Source organism: Pezoporus occidentalis, unplaced genomic scaffold (genome assembly GCF_034315485.1).
Source record: "Pezoporus occidentalis ecotype Australia unplaced genomic scaffold, CSIRO_AGI_Poc_V1 ctg149, whole genome shotgun sequence".
Taxonomy (NCBI): Eukaryota; Metazoa; Chordata; class Aves; order Psittaciformes; family Psittacidae; genus Pezoporus; species Pezoporus occidentalis.
In genome coordinates, this window is record NW_026913305.1 from 371322 (window position 1) to 395475 (window position 24154).

At 37.5% G+C, this 24154-nt stretch overlaps 1 protein-coding gene and 1 long non-coding RNA gene across 5 annotated transcripts in view; one reads left to right on the plus strand and one right to left on the minus strand.

The window, feature by feature from the left end:
- The first annotated feature begins 97 nt into the window (after nucleotides 1-97).
- The window catches only part of LOC134159591 (uncharacterized), a 28311-nt gene continuing 4254 nt past the window's right edge, over nucleotides 98-24154 (plus strand). The window contains exons 1-3 of the long non-coding RNA XR_009963192.1: nucleotides 98-141; nucleotides 22002-22102; nucleotides 23797-23853. This is a non-coding gene — a long non-coding RNA (uncharacterized LOC134159591). The remainder of the gene's footprint in view (nucleotides 142-22001; nucleotides 22103-23796; nucleotides 23854-24154) is intronic.
- The window catches only part of DCP1A (decapping mRNA 1A), a 36663-nt gene continuing 22853 nt past the window's right edge, over nucleotides 10345-24154 (minus strand). For 3 of the 4 annotated variants that reach the window (XM_062610670.1, XM_062610672.1, XM_062610671.1), the window contains 4 exons: nucleotides 20452-21207; nucleotides 17366-17431; nucleotides 15236-15454; nucleotides 10345-13784 (listed from right to left, as the gene is read on the minus strand). In XM_062610670.1, the coding sequence (XP_062466654.1) occupies nucleotides 13704-13784; nucleotides 15236-15454; nucleotides 17366-17431; nucleotides 20452-21207 (1122 nt within the window). In that variant the 3' untranslated portion in view covers nucleotides 10345-13703. The remainder of the gene's footprint in view (nucleotides 13785-15235; nucleotides 15455-17365; nucleotides 17432-20451; nucleotides 21208-24154) is intronic. The other variant, XR_009963188.1, reaches the window with a different exon arrangement.

Genomic DNA, 24154 nt, shown 5'->3' on the forward strand with positions numbered 1-24154 from the left:
GTCCCTCAGAGCCCCGCACTGGAAAGTGGGGCGGGCCGTTCACCGTCCGGAGCGCTGCTGGATGCCGTTGTTGCGTTGGGATTCCAGCTCCAGCCTGCTCCTGTCTGTAAAAGAACTGACTGCATCCAACGCCTCTGAACGGTAACTTTGCTCCTCTGCGATCAGTAGGAGAAGCAGTTTGCTTCAGCAAAGCTTGCTTTGTCTTTTTGCATTGTAGCCTGCCTAAGCACAATCCTGTAGGCCAAGGGAAGGTATGTGGGTTCCTGGAACTGTGAAACAAAGAGGAACAAGGAACTTTTGCGGTCGGGAGTTGGGGTTCGTCTTCGTCTCAATCCTATGAATATGTAAAAGGGTTGACTATAAGGAACTTTGTACCCGTAAGTGAGTATGCGGGGTGTGAACGCATGCCCCCAGCGTTGTAATAAACTTTAGCTCCACTGACTTTGTCCCCAGTTAAATGTATCTAGATGTAAGCGCATTTCTCACACTCTGCACAGGAGGAACAGTAACTAAATTACCCTGTGTGGCTGCTTTCCCTCCAAAAAATAAATTCCTATTTCTAAAATATATATGTTTAAAAATCTGACAAAACCACTTTTGCATAAAAGATGGACTTCACCAGCCATCAATCACAAAATGCATTTTTTTTCTAGCAATTCTGAACACAGTGACATTACAGCTTACAAACCTAACCAGCAAGTTGAATATTTCAAACTTGTTCCAGAAAGCTCAAGCAGCAGTACTGACAATCTGAAAAAAAATAATAATAAAATGCTTAGACAACAAAAAAATACTAAATACCTCACATTTTGCTCATACCTTCACTACACTCCCCATGTATTTCAGTGTTATGTCCATTGGTAGTTTGTCCAGAAGGTTGTATTGTGTAATTTAAAAGTATTAATATACTTTAAAATCTTTTAAATGTAAGCTGTTACATCTAGTAAATTAGGGCGATCATCTAATTTCAGAAAACACTAGTGGTGTGTGCCATTTACATTAGAAAACCTACACTTCTGTCTGTAAGGCTCCTCAGAGTTTGGATTTCAGACAGAAAGGAAGCCACCTGTATTTACAGAGCATCCATCCATGCGCACCTCACAAACTGCAACTAACAAGTTGCATGTGAAACACTTAGCAAGGCAAGGTAACACTTTTTCCATAAACCAGTTTACTGGAACAAATAAAAGCAGGCACCATTCCCTTAGCTAAACTGTTCCCTTAAACTGCTCCATCATCTGTCTTTTAAAAAATTCTTTCAATAAAAAAAACTCAGAAGAAAAACTAGACTGGAAATAGGCTGTATGCCAGCGAGAAGGGGAACAAGTCAAAGAACGGGAATTGACAGTAGCAGTGCAGTTAATTTCAGAGCACTGTATAAAGGCTAGTTGCTGCAACTGCCATTTCCTATTCTCCTATTTATATTTTACTTTAAAATAATTAGGTATGCCAACTACTTCCTTTATCTTTTGCAGAACCAGTTACCCCAATCTTTTCATTTCAGTGATACACTTTTAAGGGATACAGACAATAAAATTGGGATATGGAAGAGCCTGATGAGAATCACATAAGCCTTGGTTTAAATTTAGGGACTCTGCAGACATGGCCTATAATACCAAGAGCTTCCAACAACAGAGCAATGCCCCTTGGAAATTAAATAATACTCAACTAGAAATTAGCTAGTAGGTGTAGGAAACCATAGCAAAGAGATCCTAGCTGAGAAAACATATGATAGAATGACACACATGACAGAAGGAATTAACAGCCTTCTTAGTAGCAGTGTCCCTACAATATTCCTGTTGAAATCCACTTCAGTTCAACAGCACATGGTCTTCTTTTGTCCTCCCAGGGAGATGGTACCCAAAAGAATATGTTCAGCAAGGGACTATGAAGAATCTCAAGAGTTACAAGTAGAATCTACAAGAGAATCTATAAAACCTACCTTAACTACTGGAGAAGTAAAAGTAAGCTTTAGTTCCCATTAAAAGATCCTCAACTGAACCTTATATGCTCTATGCTATAGACCTGCAGATTTCTTGCTAGGGATCTGTCTGTGCCATAGCTTCAAATATGCCTGAAATAATTCTAATCTTGTAGAGTGAGCATTACTGATCTCTTCAAGGAAGTTACATAACTTTCCCTCTTCTCCTTGTCCTTACTTGCATCCTTTCCACTACCATTTGGTCTTTCTCAAGGCAACACTACATTTGATTCCATCTGCAGCCATATGGTCAGAAGGTAAGTGTAAAGTAGCTTGATGTCCTGGAATAAATCTCCTGATCATCCCTGCTTACTGTGGTTTGCCTTGCCCTGCTGAGCAGTTTTGGAGCTTGTGAACTGGATTCCTTTTAAATAAATACGAAACAGAAGATTCAGTCTGAGAAAGCAGCTAATATGCCCCAGCCATTAATTCAGTCCAAGAGGACTGACAAGAATGAGCCTGGGGCAGAATTCAAACACACAAATATAGTGCATATGTTGAGTTCAACAGTCTTATGTGCTCTGTAGACCTGCTATACTGGAATCTCCTATCTGCTGATGTAGGTGAAGCTACAGAACTATGTTACTAGCACAGCAGCATTTCTTAGCTTGAGCTCTGCTCCATACTCACTGGTTAAGAGCAGTTGTTAAACTACTAGGTGTGCTAGGGAAGTGAATGGCAAGTTTTCTGTCAGCCCTGCTGTTTAAACACTGTTCTTTAGACAGATGCTGACATATGGCTTAACCACCATCCCAGTGACATGAATAACCATGTCAGTTGAGCAAGGCTAGGCAGGATAACCTGGTCTGTCTGTGGGTTAGAAGAACTGCATGAAGTAAGGTCTTCAAACGAGGCTAAGCATAAGTGAAATAATGGCTATTGTGTTGATTGCAGATACATAAAGAATGTATGGCTTACACCCTTCCAGTTTCAGCTACAGGCAGTAAGTTTCCCTAAACTTCCAAAACACATTTCCATCAGAAAAAAAAAAAAAGTTTAATTAGAGATATAGGTACTTCATCTTTCTGGATGGCTTGTAGTATAAATACAAACAGTAGAGAAACATAATGGAAGCAGGTATCATGAGAATAACCAAGTAATTTCTACACCGTATTTTTGCTTCTTGTAGATGAATTTACTCCATGTTTCCTCTACATATATAAGCATTGCCAGGCTGTTACTGTTTCTCTCTGCATATATCATTTGTAGTGGCAAAGTGAGGAAAGAGTCAACTAAAATACAGTTTAGTCACACCCTGCTCCTTAGTCAGTGTCCTTTGTTTTTCCTCACAGTTCTTTTAAATATAAACCAAATAGATCATAGCCTCAGTTTTGGCTTTATTTGTCCAGACTGATTTAATTCTCTGTCTGAAGAGTAAGGCCTGTGATGAAGTCTCTGTGATTAAAGTGAAGATGTGCTCTTGAATCTCCATTGTAAGGATGGCTTCCTAACCGTCTCCCAGATGTAATGTAGCAATAACAATCATATCAGTTGCCTTCACGGGCTGGACATATGGTGCTTTCTTTTTTCCCTTCTGTAAGAAAATAAGGGGGATGATCTGGATAAGACCAGTATTACTGTGGCTCACAACTTACTTTGTTTCCTCCATTGTTATCTGGATGGTAGAAAGATTTTAAGATAGATTTAGCTTAGATAATGTCATTGGGAGATTACTGCCTGCAACTCGCCTTCCCTTCCCTGAATCCACATGCTGCATCACCGAGTGCTTATGTACTGTATTGTGTTATTAAAACAGCAGCTCAAGCATACACAGGATGAAATTCCACCTTGTGTCAGTGCCTCCGCTTTGATCTACTGAATTGGCATGTTACTTCTGCAACTTTGACCAAGTGTGATGAACTGTAAAGCAACAGCTAAAGTCATGGTATACACTGGGTACAAGAGTCAACATTTCTTCTACATTCTTGGCACTTGCCTCTGAAACCACATAAGAAATTATTAGAACAAGGATGCAAATGTAAGGACAGGTCTTGCTTCAGGCTATATAATCACATCTCATTAGCTTCACTACTGATTACTAGACTGGACAGCTTCTTAAATACATACACAGGACAATGGGATTTTTCCATCCCCTCTTGCACACATTTCACAGCCAGAGCATTATGTGCAGCAGAAGCACAGAAGCCGAGTTATGGCTGTCATTTGCCAAGACACTGCAAAAATGCATTGCTGATGTAAGTACAGGCACCCGTTTACCCAAGCAGGAGCTGCATGTGCTCTGCACTGCTGAAATTTCAGGCTCTTTTTCATAGTCCCCAGTTTTACCTTAAAAACTGTTCTCAAAAGGAATTCCAAAATCAAACTCCAGTAAGAACACTGAATGGTTAGGTAGCTCACCACCTACAGAATCCAAACAGTGAGTAAAGAAAATGAGTGGAGGCATGGGAGGAGACCAGTGGGCTGTATGATTGCACTTTAAGCACTGTATGGATTCTACACTGAATGGCAATTTGCCAATCAGCTGGCATGGATTTGAGTTCTGAACATCTCCTATAGTGTACATTGTTTCATTTCATATGCAGGGTACCTTAAAAAAATGACAAGTTATATGGTGGAATTCCAGTTATTATAGTCTCATTTATGGGAATACAACAAATTCTCAGAACAAATCTGGTGCTGCAGCTTTTCCAGAGATTGACTCCATAGTGTCACACCTGGCTCAAAATAAATTCTGTTTGTCAGTGACAGCAAATGGTTTTAGTTAAGCACAAGTGCACACCCAAGTAAACACTCTATGAAAAGAATATTCAGCAGGCTGTGAAATAATGATCAGCTCTGCAGTTCCCACTGGAGCATGAAAACCACTTTAAACATCCTTTACTTTCCATAGAACAGCAGTTGTTTCTGCTACACAGGCTACTAACAGCTATAACCAGCAACCTGGAAAATGTAAGGTTCTTATGCAGCACCTGACCCAGAAATATCCAGACACAGAAATCAGTTCACCTTTGAAGTCTATGAGAGCAAGATATAAGTTACATAAATCCAGACTATATTCATAGTTCAACTCAACTATAACCTTCTCCTCAGATACAGCTGACAAAGTAATCTGCAAAAGGCAAAATGTTTATGGAAAGCTTCATAATGAACAGACTATTTTTGAGCTACAGGCAGCCAAACATTCGATAAAAATAATTTTAAAATCATGGTAATTTTTATATTGCCTCTAAATAAAATGTTATTTTGGAAAAAGACTGGAAACCAAACCAAAATATGCAAAGTTTCCAAAATATGATGGCAATTTTAGGATACATGAATAATGTTCAAATTAAACCAAATAGGCCAAATGATGAAACAAGTTTTATACAAAGAGACTTCTTTTATCTAACACATAGCTTAGCGAAAACCCAAATCATTGCATGTTTTACAGTTAAAAGGACTGTGTAATATTACCAACACTGGGACTGGCACTGGTAATTGCTCCACTCTTTGCTGATATTTAGGAAAGTATATTTCTGCTAAAACTGCAACAAGATTATAATGATCTTTAAGGTCCCTTCCAACCCAAACCAGTCTATGAATATTTAAACTGAATTTGTAATGCTAGTACAGCAATATTTGAGGGTATTCGGATTAGTTTAACTAATTGCTAACATTACTGTTATTTAAAAAAGTTTTGTAAATTTACAAACTGAACTTTCGCTTGCTGCAATTTCTTCATATTATCTGTTAACATAAATATGAAATATTTATATAGTAGAAATTTGAGGCATTTGCCTGTGTCTCTGCTTGACCTGCTGAATGCAGTGTTCCACAGTCTCTTCATCATGTTTGTATTCTCTATTTGATTTTTAATAATCCACCTTCCAGGACACTTACTCTTCAAACAAGCTGGGGAGTTTAATATTAGTCACTTTAGACTCTGTTCAAATGAGTATCAGTATTCAAATAACTGAATTTGGTAAAAGAATAAAGTTGGAATCAATTACTTATGCTGAGAAATCTCTCAAATAGCAATGCTTTCATAGGTTGTGTACATTTAGAAAGAATGTAGGAGAGACAGCTATGACCCAATAAAGCAGAATTTGTGCTGTAATATGTATGGAAAGAAAGGAATGGAAAGAAATTTTCTTCAGCTTGTCCTCTGCAACACAACAGGCTTTGACTGTTTTTTGCCCTTTGAAAGAATAGCTGCATTAGAAGCCCTTCAGGAAGGGAACTGTTCAAGAGTGGATGAGATGGATTTATGCCAAAGCATTCCCTAATGATGCAGACCATTATGCATCACCAGCACATCCCTCCACATGTGCAAAATCACAGTGACTTCAGTTACGCATGGAGCACATTGTTCCGCTGGTCTTCAGTAATAACATTATTCAGCTGCTAATAAATTTAGAGTAAAAGAACCAACCAATGAAAAAAAACCAAACCAACAAACCCCTCAAATTTCTATGTAACATAGCATCAAAAATTCCAAGAAATAATGACATGTATTGCATGGGAACAGGTACAGGTTTAGTAGTAACATCAGGCTGTCTCTTACCTGAAATGCAGCTACAGACAACTACATCATGGGCCCAGGCTCAGCCACTAAATAGTATGCAACCTATATTACTTGCACATGTACCTCTTACATTAGCAGTTTTCTTCAGACATTCTCTCTCATATCCAGAGGATTTATATTTATTTTCAACCCCTTGTTAAAAGTACTGCATGTGTTTCTAACAAAGCCTCTGGGTTTTCTTTAAGGGCTCCTGTTGTGTCAGGATTTTCCTATTCAAGCATTGGAAAGTTGAGATCTGTCATCGCAATAGGTGCCCTGGGCCTTCTGTCTCAAAGATTACGCTAGGAGAAGGGCTTGCTGTAAACCACAGCAGATTCTGCACACATCCAAATCCTGTAAGCTTTACTTCCACCCTTGTAACTCAATTCTTGTGATAAGACAGCAGAAGCTTCCTTTGTATCTATTTTGTTACATGCGAGAACTCTGCCCTGAGAGCAGAAACTAATTTATTTGATACTTACAAAGTAAACTAGAGAAGGCATTTAGTATTATCCATAAATCTCAAGTCTACACAAGAAAGTCAGATGGATAACCTGCTAAGCCTTTACCATCCCTCTTACTAACCACAACAAGCCAAGCAGGATGCGCAAGTCATATGCTCTCTAAATTAAAACCAAATAGAGCTTTGCATACAGGAGACAGGCTGAGAGATCTTTGCTCTGTAGATACTGTTAGAGCTTCTTGACTTATTTATGAGGAGAAAAGAAACACAACTTGTGCATTTACATCACATACCTGCATGCTTTCAAGTAAGGCCTAAGGGCAAAGGCTTTCATTTCAGCCAGCATATAAAAAAACTCCTTATTGTTCTGTGGCTATATTTCCCAAGGTTTACTTTGTAAAATGGAGCTTCTTGAATTTTAAAGAATGGATTATGGTAGAAGTATTTTTAATAGTCTATTTAAAATGAAAGATAAAGGGCAACTAGGTAGGAGCAGCCTTGCTCTGTGTAGCATATTTTCAGCTGTAATATGAAGCCATGAAGTAAAGACAAAAATTAAGTACCACTATGAATCAGCCAACCCCATTATGCTGTTTCACAGCTGGAGGATAAAAAGCCCCACAGCAGACCTGGCAAAGTATGTATTGCTACCTTAAGAATTAGAGCAAGGAAATAATACATAACCAGGCTGGTTTTGAACACACCCTGAAATACTCTTAGGTTCTTTCAGGCAAGCCACATTTCAGCTTTGTGAATACCAGAAGACAACATACAGTAGTACAGGTACAAAAAACTAACTTGAATTTGTCCATGCTTCAGGAAATACCTTCAGAGGCCACACTTGTCTGTAATATTCCTTTTCACATTTACTTACACTATTTTGCTGCTCCTTCCCTTGTTCACTTCTAAGGAATCTTCTATTTATTGGTGCTTTCTCATTTGCAAGTGCTCCCTCAAAAAATGCAGCAACTGATAAAAATACTCTCTCTTCACTGCCCTCTTTTTCCCAATGCTTTTTGAACCTAATTAGCAGTCACACATGAAGAAGGATTCTAAGAGGAAGTGAAAAATTATTGCCTAAATGATGAGGATGAGCTTCACAGCTAAAACAACATACCTCAAATTACAGTTCTATCACCAACATTTAACTCTCCTAAATTAGCATGTCTGTTCAAAAGTAAATCCCTCAGTCTTAAAATCTGGATAAAAGAAGCTGATTCACACTTCCACTATTGGGCACTGAAAATAACTTGCAAAATTGTTTAATATATATTATAATTTCAAACCTTTTGAATTTCAGGATAGGTTACTAAACTTAGAGAAATTTACCTGAGCTATACTAGATTGTATTTAATGATTTGACTGTATCCTATTCATAAATGAAGTTTTATGAATGACAGGTTTCTTATCCTCTATCCTAATGTTACCCCCCCCAGTATCTTGTATACAGAGAAGTACAGTTGAATCCTTACCAGATACATGAATCCACTGTCTTTCATTGATTTGGCCCACGAATATGAGCTACAATGTTGTTTAAAAGCAAGTTATGTTATTTCTTTCTCCAAGCCTGCAAATAAAATTCAAGCTTTAGTGGATGAGTTTTAGGAAGCCTAATGCTTACTCCTTGATTCTATCTAGTACTATATCACCATAATAGCAGGAATTAATTTTTATGTTCTCATGCACTCTCAGAAAACGTGACTGTAGCACAGACAATAGTGAGAAAAGGCCAGAAAGATTTTGGTCTGCATAAATTTTTTTTTGTTTTTTTTTTTACAGTCCCTATATGTATCTGTAAGTAAGTCAGAAGTATTATTTCCACACTGAAGGGGAGCATTTCAGAGGATTAACAGTAACCAGCAATACCTGGGTCCAGGGAAGAAAAAAAGGTTAATGACATCAACAACAACAAAAACACTTCAAGTATTTTCCAAATACATCTGAATTTGCATCTAGACTGTAGGCCTTAGGTTTTTCCACATTTTCTCAATTACCTTACAGTAAATCCATGACTTCTGTACCCATTTTGCATAGTAGTCTTCTATTAAAAGAATCTGCTTTTTTATACACTACAATATTAACCAGAGCAGCAAATATCATTCTTCAGTGGCCTGTCCTAACACATGGAATGCCTGGCAATCTCCAGCTCTTCTGGGTAGTTAGAAAGGGAGTAAGAACCTACCTAAGATTAACAGACTTTGGTATAAGGTTTTGCTTAATTTCAAGATCTATTCCAACAGAACTTCACTGTGGTTTTCCTCCTCAGCAGCTTCCCTATTTTACTTTGTGAAATTTGGATCAATCAGTTGCATGATACAAGCCAGATGTTGTAAGAGGACAACTGCAGTTACCAAGTTTATGATCAAAGACCAACATTCATTGAGTATCATATACCACATCTAGATGGGTAAAAAGGAGAATATCATTAAAAAAAAAATAAAAATCAAAGTGCCAAGGAAAGGCCAGTTGCAGCTCTACTTACAACAGTGAACTTGCAGATATCTTTCTGGACATAAAGGAAATTGGTCTGTCTATCAAATTCAAAATGCAAGCCTAGTTACAGCAATACAGTGGACGGTCAGAAGCTGTTACAAATGTCCATTTCTCAACTGCCCTTCAAGCAGGCATGCTACATTTTCTTTAGAGAACAAATACAATTTCATTCTGCAGCCAGTATGAAGTAAGGAGTTCAAGTTTCTTTGGAAAATATTAACACTAAATAAGATCTGAACTTACCCTTCTAGCAGGCTACTAGAGGTCTAGAAATAAAAGGCAGCATTAGAAGATTTTAGGAGGTGCTGAAACATTTGTTTTGAAGTTTTATTACAAAAATATATTTGCAAACATACAAAATTTTGGATGAAAAAATGCTCGTTTTTAAACATTTATGCAATAACTTAATGACTGCAAACATACATAGGTGCTATAAAATCCATACCAAAAATGTTAATGATGCAGTATCCACATTTATTGACTGAAAATCATTCTTGTTCCAGTTTTCAGAAATCTTTCCTGAAGCCCCCCTTCTCCATGATCTTCAGATTGAAGGAACATGCAAATGGGTACAACTGGTGCATCCACAAAAAGTGATAAAACTCAGAAATTTATACTAAAAGCACATAATGTACATAAATCCCACAACTAACCACATGCCCATACACTGAATAGATTAAATACACCACCAAATCAGAGATACTGCAATTTTTCCAACTTGAAGATATTGCATCTTAACATTTTTGTAACGTTGCCAGACAAAACTGAGGTGATACATATTGCACACATTCCTCCTGTTAAGATACGCTGTTCAAAGCGACCCAAATACCTGCCAAAAAGGTGGCTGATTTGTTTAGAACAGATGCAAAAAAAAAAAAGTCCCAAATTAAGTTTGTTTTTAACAACATTTCGGAAATTATATCAGTGATTACACATGACATAATAGGTTTCAAAAACATACCAAAAGGAAGCAATTAGAAATGCAAGCAAAAAAGATATATCCAGCAGTATTTAAATATTGAGTACTTATACACAGAATTAAACATTTTATATGAAGTCAAGATGAATCACTTAAATATCTTTATCTCTATTCAAACATTCTGCAAATCCTGTTTAATTTGGAAAGACAAACTGCTTCTAAAGTAATGGCTATTAGGCACCTTTCATACAAACTTTGCATTATTAAATAACAGCAGATAAAGTCTAACTACAAAACTGAGAATTTTGATTTTTCCTGAACAATTCAGCAGCTGTAGGTTTTAGAAACTTGTCTTTTATTAGGTTTGAGCCTTTTTATATTTTTGTTTCCTAGTGACAACGCTAGAGACAAAACACAAGCTTAGGTAATGCAATGACTTTAGGGAGTATAGTCTAAACTAATAATCTTTTAATTCTCAGAACTAATAGGTAAAATCCCATTAAGACAGCACTTTCACCCAACCCAAACAAAAATACACCCCCAAAAAAACCAACTTGAAAATGCTCACAGTTATTTCCTGTGATGACCCATGGTAACAACTTGCTACACACTGTTATCCCTATGTGAGGATAACATGAATTAAGCACTTTCAACAAGCTGCAATTTTAGATTTATGCAAAAAGTTAAAAAAATCAGGGAAAAAAGTTAAATAACAGTCCACATTTTAAAAAATATATTCAAATTTTACAGGGTAGCTGAGCTTCTGTTTTACAATGCAACTTTTAAAGAGGTTTATCTGTTAAACCCACTGCCCTGGCACTTGCCATCAGTCTCTGCAATGTACTGGATGGCACCGTGGCTGGTTATGGTGCCTGCTGGCTACACAATGAGAGGATAGAACAAACGTGTGCAAGTGTTTCAGACAAACAGGTTTGCTTGCTGTAAAAATGCTTAAGAGACTTATGATTTCAACTGTTTCTTTTCTAATTAATTTTAAAAACTGAAGGGAAGGGAAGTAAACCAGTAACGTATTGCTAACAGTAGACTACAAGGTAAAGTAAGGATCTGCCAACTGCTTGTGGGGGTTGGTGGACAGCTGGAAACAAATTAAGGGTATTCAAAGTGGAGTCAAATTTCTGTAACAGCACTGCTACTCCACACAGTATTACTTCTGTCAACTGTACTTGACTGAAGAACTCAAAATACAACTCCTTCCTATCATCTCTATATATCTTTGGATACGATTGCATTTAGCAAACAGTACAGATATGCACTATCAGCTTCCAGTATGTCTATTCTTACAAGCTGTTATCAAATCTTCCTCTGAAGAAACTGGAAGCTGTCCATAAGAAGTGAGAATTATGGACTTCATCTTTGCCTAAACCCAGAGAAAAAGCAACTCTTTATTTGGTTTAGGCTATCCATTTTTGTTTAGAGGAACTGCTCATTGGTGTGTCCCTTTTAGCAAAACTTTTCCTAAAAAGCCCAACAAAACGAATTAATTTAGGTCTCATTCGAGTCTCACTGTTTATGTGCATACCCAGTATTATACCTCTAGAATTTATGCAGGAAGCTCCTATCTTCCTTACCAAGGCAGAGTTTATATTGCTGAATTGAAATGCTACCATTAAAACCAATATAATTCTTGATGAATGTGCATGACATTAGCATATTTCCCTGAATCTTGCACATTTTCTTAATATATTTTAACTGGAAACACTGAACTCAGAGGCTGAGATTAGCTTTTCAGAAGGCAGGTATTGCTAAACAAAATATATTTTCCACTAAAAAGCTATGAAAAAAACCTAAAATAGATCAAATACATAAAATTGTAAATATTTGTTGAATCTAAAGCATACAGATATGTGAACAAGTCACAATTAAAGCTCAATTACAAGCTTCCAATGAAATGACCATGCACCTTGACTATGTCAACATTAACTAATCCATGGGATATATACACACGTACATGTTGTAAGGAGCCAAACAATCTTTTTCTTGATATTGCAATAGTGCTTGAGGGAGAAGAAAGAAGCAGTGCATTATAACTCACTACATATTAAGTTTTTACTCAATAAACCAAAACCTTTCTACTGGAAAAAGCATTCTTTAAAACTACTATTGCTGAAGTCTTATTAATTACCTTTGCATGCCTTCAAGAAATAAAGAGAGGCCATGAGTAAACCACCAGAGCAGCAAAAGAAACTATCAGAAATTTTCTGACTTCAAGTGGGAAAGTACCCAGTTAAGTTCGTATGTTAGCGAATAGGGAATTACTAAATCACATACCTGTAGAAGTAACATTTTAATTAGAGAAACTTCAGACTATGAAGTGTACACTAACAATCTGGGGAGAAGGCAACAGAAGAAAAGCATGCATTTGTTCCCCATCTGCAGTTTCAATACTGCAGTTCCAACACAACTGAGGAATGAAAGCCAACTATGACATGGTCCATCCTTAAGCTAAAAGGGAAACATAGTATTTCAATTGTATCAAACACTGCAAAAGGGGAAGAGGGTTTTCCAGTGGTTCTCTCTTAACTATAAATGTGAAACAAGAGAACTTCACCACCCAACAGAACTGCTCCGTTGCTTAAAAAAAAAATAATAAAAATTATGATACAATCACTGAGGATTTTGCATATTTCAAATTTTGCCTTTTTAAAGAAAGTGGCCTCATTCAGTTGGATATCTGTTTAATGTCAGCAATGCCGAAGCAAATAAGATTAATGGAATATTTAAAAGATAAATATGTGCATTAGGTAGAGACTGTCAGTGTATTCAGCAAATCACATTTTTAAACTTTTAATTAAAGATTCAGCTCCAAAGGCCTGCCTTCCATATCCATTCCTTCCCTATACCTGCCAACTTCATCTCAAGGCATTTTGCTCTGTTTTCCCTCAGTCCTTCAAACTGCAACTAGGTTCCCATAACTGAATTTTGTTCCAATGTTGTGCAGTGTACTGTACTATCTGCTGGTTTAAATAGCACTGAGTCTGTAATCCTTGGACAGTGAACACAGCTAGGAATGAAAGCCAGAGCAAACATTTGCATATTCACTTAATGCTAATGAGAGCTCAAATGCAACTTAAGTCCCCTCCCCAGTTAAGAAAACAAAGTTGAAAAAAAAAAAAAGGAAAAGGTTTGCTGGTGACGATCACAGTGAAAACCTCCATATCACTTCTGAGAACATTATTTTCATAAGTATTTAAGGAATAGTCTTTCCTAAGAGGTTCAAATTCAAGACACTGAAAAGTAAATATTCTCTTACAAAAATATTAGTTTTATACTTGAGGCATATTAGTTTCTAAAACTGATATATTTTAAGTAGATTTAGCTTCAATTATAGCTTAATGTTGTCCGTATTCTTGGTTAGGACTTGCAAGTAGACTTCATGTATAGTGCTCAGAAAACGGGAATCATTCTGCAGGAGAAAAAACATTAGAAACATTAGTTAAAAGGTGAAAAGAAAGTTTAAATTAATGCCATTTAAGTAGTGCATTAGGATTCTTCGTAGTGATGAGAGATAAGGGAACTAGCTGCATATTTGTACAAAAGGCAGTGCTCTTTCGACAACATAAAGACTTTGAACCATGAAGGTGGTAAGACAGCTAAAGAGTTCACCAAGCACACTGGATGCTCACCCAAGCAAACCAGTGGTCACTAGGTCAGCCTTGGCCATGTAATTTCACCTCCCTCCTGAGTCCAAGCGTTAGTCTTAGACACAGGGAATTCCATCCTGTGTACAGGCTCCCCGATAAAGTCTGCCTGAGTGTCAGAAGTGATGTTATTTCTGTCATCAGACCAGCATGACTGGGAAGTGAATTAGATTAAGCTATAGACAATATGTAACAATATTTCAAATGACAGATTTTAAAAACTAGTATCTAAGCAGTTAACTTGAAGATGTAATACTCTTTTCAGAAGATCTGCACAGCAAAACTGGTATCCTGCCTGGAGCACTGTGCAAGCACTCCCATACTGCAGGGTACATGTATTCTGGTCTTCATTCAGCTATCTCTATATATAGAGAAGACTGGAGACATATATTCCAATTATCTCTCTGAAGTTGCTAGTGATGTTCTTCAGACTACTGGGTGAGAATCAGTGTGCTACGTCTCTAACAAGAGTATTTCCAGCAGCTGAGCTCAGCTCCAAGACTTAGAAGGAAGCTAGCTGAAGTCTTTAAAGAGTTAAAAAACAAACAGCCATACACACCAATATACAAAAAGGTTATGAATAACTTAATGACTGGGAAGATACTGTTATTTTTAGACTTGGGTTTTGGGTGTAAGCTCTAACATCAGTGTGGAGGGGGCAAGAGAATTCCCAGTTAACAAAGTTAAAAGTTAAATCCGGAGTTAAAGTTTATCATTCATGGCAACTTCACCATAACATCACAGGTCAGAATGATCTCAATACATGGCTACTCACATTACAGATCTAATTCAGCTGAACTTCTGAGTCCCTAGAAACAGAACTAGACCTCTGCAATTTCCATTTCAAGGACACATACTTCAGGTAAAAAATCAGGAACAGATCTAGGGAGCTGGAAGCAGGAAAGTCTTCCTTGGGAAAGCAAGGAACACTTACAAAGACAACAAAACCAACCCAACTCCATACTAGGGCTTCTGCCAGCACAACTTTTTCCTCACTTGTGCAGCCCTTTCCTATTAAGTCTTCCATCTTACCACCAAAATGAGCAAGCTGTGCTATACTATGTGCACAGTGTGGAGTAATATACCCCTTTCAACAGTAAGGAAGAACTGTGATGTTTCAGGGCAAAATGAGTTATTTGGGGTACAGAATTTCTCAGGACTGGCTACTGCACTTAGAACCCCGTCCCTCAGAAACTGAGCTCTATAAAGACCGGACCTTTATTAGATGTATCAATGCTTCTTGAAGCTGAGACCTGCTGAGAACAGTGGGAGGTATAGGCTGAATGTCTGTTGTTCCAAGTGTTAAAGGTGAAGAAGAACTGGCTTTATTCTCCACTTCTGTAGGTTTTGTAGCTGATTGCTGAAAAACACTAGGAGACAAGAGGATTGAAGGCGTTACTGTAGTTGTAGCTGTAACAAACTGTGGAGGTGCAACCTGCAAAAGAACAGAAAATTAATAAGCACTGTGTCCAGTATGAATGAATGCAGTTATAAAGGGCAGAGAGACAAGCATACAGGTAACAAATTGTAGGCAATAATTTTTAGTCAGATACTACTGCATAGCTGCTTTTCATGAATAACTACCTATGAAGATCGCTATCACTAGTAATTCTTATTTTAAAAGCTGAAGAAGGTAACAAGTCTATAATATTCTTGTCTACAGACTCCTTCCTCCTCATGTGGTTACTACCTCCCAGGAATTTTGAAACATGAACACACTGAATAAAAGATGAGCTTTTCATCTTGGTAATAAAAGGAGCCTTTGGTTGTTTTGCAGGTTATTATTTCCTTAGGAGTTTATAGAAAGTCCAGTCCCGCTTCCCATATGTCCATAAACTTACAAATTGAAGTAAAGTGTCTCAAAGATACTTAAATGAAGTCATTTGGAGTACACCAAAACCTTCTCATTCTAAGTACCTTTTCCCATGTGGGGAGGGGGAACACAAATATTCTGAGGACCATCTTCCTTCCTCATTCTTCCACAGGTTTGTGTACATTTCATTACAGATATCCACACAATGCCCTTACCACATCTCCTTTTAAGCATAAATTGCAAATGCATGAGAAATACTACATCTGCATAAAGTGGACATGAATAAACAGTACCTTTGAGCAACTCTCACATTTCCTAATAACTGCAATTATTATTCATTCAAAAGAAATCAAGACTGAATGTGATACATAGATATTTAATACAGAAAAGAGCTTCCCTTACATAATCAAAAAGCTTTTGAATTAAAAAGTGCAAAGCCATCTAAAGTTAATGTGTATATAACAGCAACAACAGCAGAACTACCAAATTGATTTTGTTATAGTCAAAACTGTGAAGACTTACAGCATGAAATTTCAGCTGAAGACAACGTGTTTATACCCACAAATGCACTTTACCATACAACATACACATTTCTTGAAATTCTGAAATTCACATAAAATGCTTTTATTTAGGTAATTATTTACTGTGTCACAAACAGACTGTATAGCTTGTCTTAGAGCAGGCCGGTAGCTACAACAGCATTTTTACTTTAAGCAGGACTATTTTTACTGCCTTCAGAATCAGATCTGGGCATGCCACTAGAACTGGTTTTATGTAGTGCAAGTTGGACAACAATGAAGCAATTTAACAGACTTGAAAAAGGAGGGGGTTGATAAAGACAAAGCAGAATTAAGTTACAGACGGTATACTGAAAAGAATACATAACTAAAAGGTGATTAAAACCAATTTTTGAAGACCTGACTATTACCAGTTATTTTTGAACTGTTATTCAAAGCCAGTTCTAATAATGCTACGCCTGTATTTGGATCACTAAAACTAGCTATTAGAAAATTTTGCACTTAGAAATTGGTTTTGTTTTTTTTTTTTTTCCCCTTTGTATCTTCTCCATAAAATACAAGCTTTCTCAGGAAAACTGAAAGACACAGCAAGGCAGGGATTGCATGTTATGCCTCTGGGGTGCTAAAGATAGGGCTAAGGCTAATAAACCCTATTGAATTAGTACTGCTTGCTTATAAGATAATAAAACCAGTTCAGACTGAGCAAGCTAACCTTACCTGAGCCTTGCAAACTCAATGCAAGACTCAGATCAAAAATGTATTGTAATTTCTACGTTAGCACCAACAATAAGAAGCTTTCGTACAATAAAAAGTGTACTCGTTCACAGAAGGCTACAGAAACTCCCACCTGCTTCAGGAAGGCAGCTTGATGCTTCATAACAGCACTTCAAAAATGATCAGAGGCTAATGACTACTTAAGATACCAACTGCTTACCACAGTTTCACACCTCCCCCCCCCTTTTTTTTTAATTTAAGAAAACCAACAAACAATTAGCAGAAGTATTTATTCACTTACTTGACTTGCTTTAGACAAAGTCTTCGGCTGTGGAAATATTTCTGATTCTTTGCTTTGTTGTACAGGCTAAAATGAAAAGAAAGCATAATCAACAGGTTAACATCCACAGCTCAATTTCCAGGGGTGGTTCTCTACTTTTATGAAAGCATAAAAATGCATATTTCAGACAGTAGATGTAATCTGTTCCATTTTGTAGAACTGATATAATTAATGAAAAGTTGGAAAAAAGTGAAAATATTTGAATGTATATTTTATACTTTCAGTATTACGGCAAACCTGTAAAGCCGTAACAAAATGCTTCTGAAGAAACACCACTACAGTTAAAAAAAATAATCGAAGCATTAAGACACTGAAACTAGGAACAAAACAGGTCCTAAAAAAAGTGAAGAGTTGAGTACCCTGTAACCAGTTTGGTAAATTGCCAGGAAGGTTAAGTTCAGTATATTTTTTCTATGAGTTTAATCCCACTACAAAAATTCAGATTCTGCTTTCTGCTAGATTTTTGCTAAAAGTATTCATAGCTTTGCAAACAGCATTCAGGTATTTCGTTAGTCAGATTCAAATATTAGAGTATCAGAAAATACAATAAAAGTCATGTAGATCAGATACTTTTAATTTCTATGGCATTCTTCAAAGGACTTGTTATAGCCATATGGAATACCTCTTGGCAACACAGAACTGGAAAAACCCCTTTGCAACAGAGAGTTCTTAGCTTACTTGAACTACAATGAAAAACACTCAGGGAATTGATAGGCCTTAATGACAAAAATAAAGTTAGCTTCTTGAAGTGTCAGCAAGCACAAGATCAATTTCTTAAAGTCTGTGCTGGGTTCAGCAGTAGGAGTCATTTTTTTCCTTCTTGGTAGCTGGTGCAGTGCTGTGTTTTGACTTTCGGCCTGGGAACAGAGCTGATAACACAGACATTTTGGTTTGGCTAAGGACTTTGTGAGCCTCATGCTCTGCCAGGGATGGGGAGAAGCCGAGAGGAAACAAAGACAGGGCACCTGACCCAAACTGACCAAAGAGGTATTCCATACCACAGCACGTCATGCCTAGGAGGTAACTGGAGAGTTACCCGTAAGGGCTGGGACGGTGGGGTTGGAGGAGGTATCGGTCGATGCTCAGTTGGGCTGGGGGGGGGCAAGTTATTGGTCGGCTGGTGCTGAGGTGTTGTATTGTCTTCCCTTGTTATTTCCTTTATCATTATTATCACTGGTGGTAGCAGCAGTGATTTGTGTTATACCTTAGTTACTAAACTGTTCTTATGTCAACCCGTGGGAGTTGCATTCTTTTCTGTTCTCCTCTCCGTCCCTCCAGGAATAGGGGGAAGGAAAGAAGGGGGGGAGTGAGTGAACAAGCTGTCTGGCTGGGTTCTTAAGAGTTAAAGATTAATAAGAGTCTTGCTAGTTTGAGAGGATATTTGGACTATGGTGAATTTTGTCTAATGAAAATATGTGCACACAGTGGACACGGTGGAAGAAAACAAGGGTTAGCATACGAAGCACTCATTTCAAGGCTTTCCAGCAGATGTTGAATAAATCACAGTCAAGGGCAGTTATGGATAAAAGCAGCCAGTTCTTCCAATTGCTCAAAGATGTTACAACCTTCCACTAAATCTGTACCAAGGTTTAGTACTACACTAAAGAAAAATACTGCTCAGAACATACAGTTCTTCAATACTAGATCAAGACAGCTGCTCAGTTTGTACTTCTGCAATTTGTATTCCCTCCACAAAATCAATCAGTTCAGCTATCTCAAAAAGGTGATCTCTAGTAAAATAATCCTGGCACCTACCAGTAACAGCCATCTTGAAAAATGTCAGGAACAGCGGTAGATTAGAAATAAGGTAATTAGAAAGCACAATAAACACACACATTTCTTATACATTAGGACAGTGATAACTCCCCCTTTTCTGAGGGCAGAAAATCATTTTAAATACAGGGTATTCTATAATAACACTTAGGACAAGTTACAGGCTGAAGAACTGAGCTTTTAATTGGCTTTCTGTTATGAGGAAGTCATCACCATATTAATACCAGCAGCTGACCCAGACATGGCTACCAAAGATGTTGTTAAAACCAAAGCAAAACTGGATAATGATAAACCCAAGGAAATTCATGCCAATATAGCTGTAAGTAGTTTTGTTTGATGTATTTTATTCTTGCATTATCACTGTACCCAAGATGCAAGAAGACATGATCAAACACTGGCTTAGACTCTATGAACATCTATAAAATAAAACAATAATGCAACAAAGCATTATAGAAAGTTACTTCCTTTGGGAAAAAAAAATTGTCCTTACTACTGAGGTAGCCAATCATACAGCACAGCAACGCTAACTAATAGGAAGTAATTTATAAAACAAAGCCACAGGCATTAACCTTACAAACTAGCAGTGAAGTTTTCACTTGGTCTCTCAAAGCAAGTTTACTGCTTTGGCTGATATTAAGGCAAAGACAATAGATTCTCCTCCAAGAAATAAAGTTTAAGAGGTCCTTTGTAAGTGATATTAGTATAAAGTAAACCAGGGTTATCAATTAAGACAAATCAGTTTATGACCTATTTTACTAAATAACCAACAGTATTTCAAAACAGGCCACAAGTATCCCAGCAGAAGGGGGTAAAAATTGGAGGAGTACTGAACACCCAAAGCAAAATAACCAGAAACAGGAAATTGTTCATTTGTACCTTCAAAAAAGGTACAGGGGCAGACATCCACAGCATCAACTCTCCTAACATTTATCAGTCTGTAACTTTCTGTCCCTTCTCTGATTATCAGTTCTTAACAGTATTTTTCTGGCACAAGTACAGATGAATTCTTTAGGGCTTATTCATCCCCTAACAGCACCAGCTTGAAAAGCCTCCTTCTCTATAGGCAGGTCTGTCATTGATAGCAGATGCTTATGATCTAAAAACTAATGGAACTGGATTTCCAAGTTAGCAATTCAATCAATATCCCACAATGGAAGTCCTTAATTATTTTTAAAAGGTTAATATATAACAGCACATTTTCCAGGGGAAAAAAAAACCAACACATAGCCTAAGAACAGTCTAAAGCTTTATGGATACAAAAGCCCACAGAATACCTGAAGGGGAGAGGTTATCTTGCTGTTCAAGGTTGATGGCTTACTGTGAGATTCTTTGAAGCTTTCTGGTGTTGCAAGCTGGCTAACTGAGGCAGAGATGTTTGGTGTTAAGGAAGTCTTAGCGAGAGACTGCTGCTGCATTTGGTCATGCTGTGGTGTCAACCTGAGTTTCTGGAGAAGATCAACACTTGTATGGGATGTATTTGAGGCAGTTCCTGTATTTGCTGACGTCAAGGGTGCTGTAAGCTGACTTTGGCCAGCCATTAGGTTTTGTGGAACATGGTTCACTTCAGATGGCAGCTGAGTCACTAGTGGAGAGATCTGCTTGGCAGCTTGCTGCATAACTTGCATTATATTGTTGTTTTGTTTGAGGCCAGGAAGCATCTGAGCAGAGGCAGCTTCCACTGTTGAGGCTGAATTAAGAATAGGGCTTAAACGAACTGAATAGCTTGAAACATTTTTTATATCAGGCTGGGAAACTGAAGCTGGAGGTATTAGCATAGGTGTTAAACATTCTTGCTGATTCAAAGGATTGGCACTGGTTTTAACGCTTGGACTTTCAGATTTCCCTAATGATTGCTGTATTGCTGTCGACTGGTCAAAAGAAAAAGGCAAGAACAAACTGTGCTGCTCTCTGGCAGAGGCATCAGTCTGCAACTTCTCGATTCTCTCTGGATTGGGATACAGAGCTACAGGCTGTTCCTTTGATACAGAGGTTCCAAACAGTTCCTCCAAAGTCAGATGCTTTTGCCTTGGCTAGAAAGAGAAAAAAGAAGTTTTCAGTTTAGGAACATACATAACACTGTGCATCTCACACTGTTACAATTTCAATAAAACTATGAAAGACAACTAGGTCAAATGCATTTAAAATACAGTTTGGATATCAAGTGTGCTCTATTTACATGGATTTTGAAATCCATTTCATTTACAAGGAACATCCTGCCTATGTAAGGTTTTTCTCTTACAGCCCTCCATGGATGCACTGTGCACTAGAAGTATAAAGAAGGGGAAAGGCCATAGATTCTGTCATTAAGATGGCACCCACCATCATCTATCAGCCCTAACTACACAGGCCCTTGGGGGCAGTTGGGGTGAAGAACATAAGTGTTGAACAAAATCCACATGAAATTTATAGAGCTGGAAATAACTAAATGGCCTAAAAGATGGCAAAGGAACAGAGAAACCTGAAAGCACACAGCTCATCTAGCAATACATGCCTAGACAGTTCTCACCATTTTCATTAACATGGCAACAGATGTGGCACTAGGTAAAAGAATGTGTATTAACCTGAACACATGCATATGTATCTCCTTGAAAAGTGTGTATATATACATATTGTTACATCTAACAGTCCTTCAGTATCTCCCAAAAATATACATCTAGCCTACACCGACATAGTTAAAAAAAAATATCTAATTTTAAGGATATTATCTTCTTAATATTTTGCTGAGAATATTTTAAAATGTGTTTCACTAAAGAGAAAAAGAACATCTATTAACACCCTTCATCTCAAAATTTCCCTTTATTTTTCCCTTTTCTTCTTTTAAAAGGTTGCACAGGACCAGAAGTTATATAAAACAGCTGGACTAAAATACAACATTCTGTTCAGTAGACTGAATGGCCTGCAGCACAATTCCAGGGCATTCTGATGGTATGTCTAAATAAAGATGCTGTTTTACAATGACAACTACTGCACCATGACATTGCTATGCTAGCTCTAATTTTACTAGATAAGAGCAGTGAAGGTATGGCAGTACAGGTTGCATGCAAGTAGCTTAACAAAAAAACCCTTGAGCTTGAAATCACATTGACTTCTGCCCAGGTTAATAATCTATACTGTCATTGCTGTTACTCATTTTTACCTAGCCTAAAGTCAGGGCAACTTCATTTTGCAGCTGAGACATTCTGTAGTTTATAATCCTTGATAATGATGTTAGGATTCTTCCTAGAATGTTGCTCTTTTTTCCACTGATCTTACTGTTCTGGAGACCTCTCCTTCAACTGTAAAGATTCCATTAAGAGAAAAATCACTATTCCATCTCATTTCATACTCAGCTTTTCACTTCAGTATGATAAATCTATCTTTCTAAAAATCTAAAATCTAAAACTACCTTTCCTTTATTACCAGTAATTACAGGAATCAAGTAATAAACAGAAATGTCTACCATGCTCTGATCCAAGTCAGACCAGCCCCTCATGTGGATACAGTCTCAAACATGAAGTTAATTTCCAGCCTGAAGTATAAAATACTTCTTTTGCCTGCCCCATCTTTAGCTGAGGTGTACTTTGAGTGTATTATCAGCTCAGTGTGTTATGAAGACCCTTTCAGCTAGGGCTGCAAAAAGGCAACACAATCAGTTTATTTGATAGGAGCAGAGTGCTAGTCAGAGGGCTTCTCCAGAAATCATTTCAGATACATTGAAACACAAATTAACAGTCAGAGCTGGCACTTCATGATGTTCTGTTTCAGTTTTGCTGATTGCTGGCACAAAAATGTCTCATGATACAACCAGTTTTCATTTTGAACTGCCAAGTTCAAACTTGAGATTATCACAGAAGAGACACTAATTTTTTATTTCCAGATCTGTGATATCTTTAGCATGAGATTAAGTTAGTCATTCAACATGCCAAGTGGGACATTTTGAGTGCAGGAGTTTGAGAATCTCGCAGTACTTATCTACAAATACTATTATTTAATTTCACTGGTCACTTGTTTCAATTAGATGAAAAACTGTATGTTTACAGTAGTCCTGTAACAGTTGTTACTGTTTTTCCAGTAGTCCTCCAGTTGTTCATGTTATTAAATATGTGATTAAGATCAAACACATTTGCGATATATTTGAACCCAGCTAACTAGCTTAAAGAATTTATCAGTTATGTTACCAATTAAATTTTACCAATATCTCTGCAGCTATTATTTTAATTAGGTCAACAGAACTAAAAATATTCCATTTTACCTGTTCTATAAATTTACTATTTCCCTTTTAACTACTTGAGAGCAATTTCTCTTTCCAGTTTTTCCTTTACTAGTTGTTTGATTTCTGTTCTGCAACTTCATGTGCTGTCAGGTGGGGCACTTCAGCTGATTGCTTTCTGTCTACATGGAGTGACCCAAAAGAAAGCATCTTCTAAATCAAAGACTCAGGTGACCCTGCTGCAGGTCTCCAGAGCAGGCATGCAGTAAGCTGAGCTGGCTGCCAGGGGCTCAGTCTCTCACTTACACTGATCCAAGAGCAGAGGTGCTGCTGTGGGGGTAGAGGGGACTGTGACAGCAAATAACCCCCAGCAAACTCCCCACCCCTTAGTTTCATCTGTTAACTGTTACCACATCATTCCCTAAAACAGATTCCTGCTGCCCACACCCTCACCGTAAACTGTGCTAGAAATTATTACTACCACAAAGTAAGTATTTCGTTTACAATACTAAATGTGAGGTTGCACATATTTTCATAGGGCATTTTTCAGACACAGTGGTTTATTACATCAGAAACAACAGTAAACTATGGCAGGCCTTGCAGCTTACTGAAGAGGAGTATTTCCTGAGAACCACTACTGACCTACCTGTGCCCACTGGGTGTCACTGTAGGCAGGGCCAGGATACTTGCATGTTACAGAAAATTTGGTTATTGCATAAGGTTTTTTTTCCTACATTTATCTCTAAGAAGTCGTGTATGAAGCTACAGCTTCCTTGGTCAGAAATGCT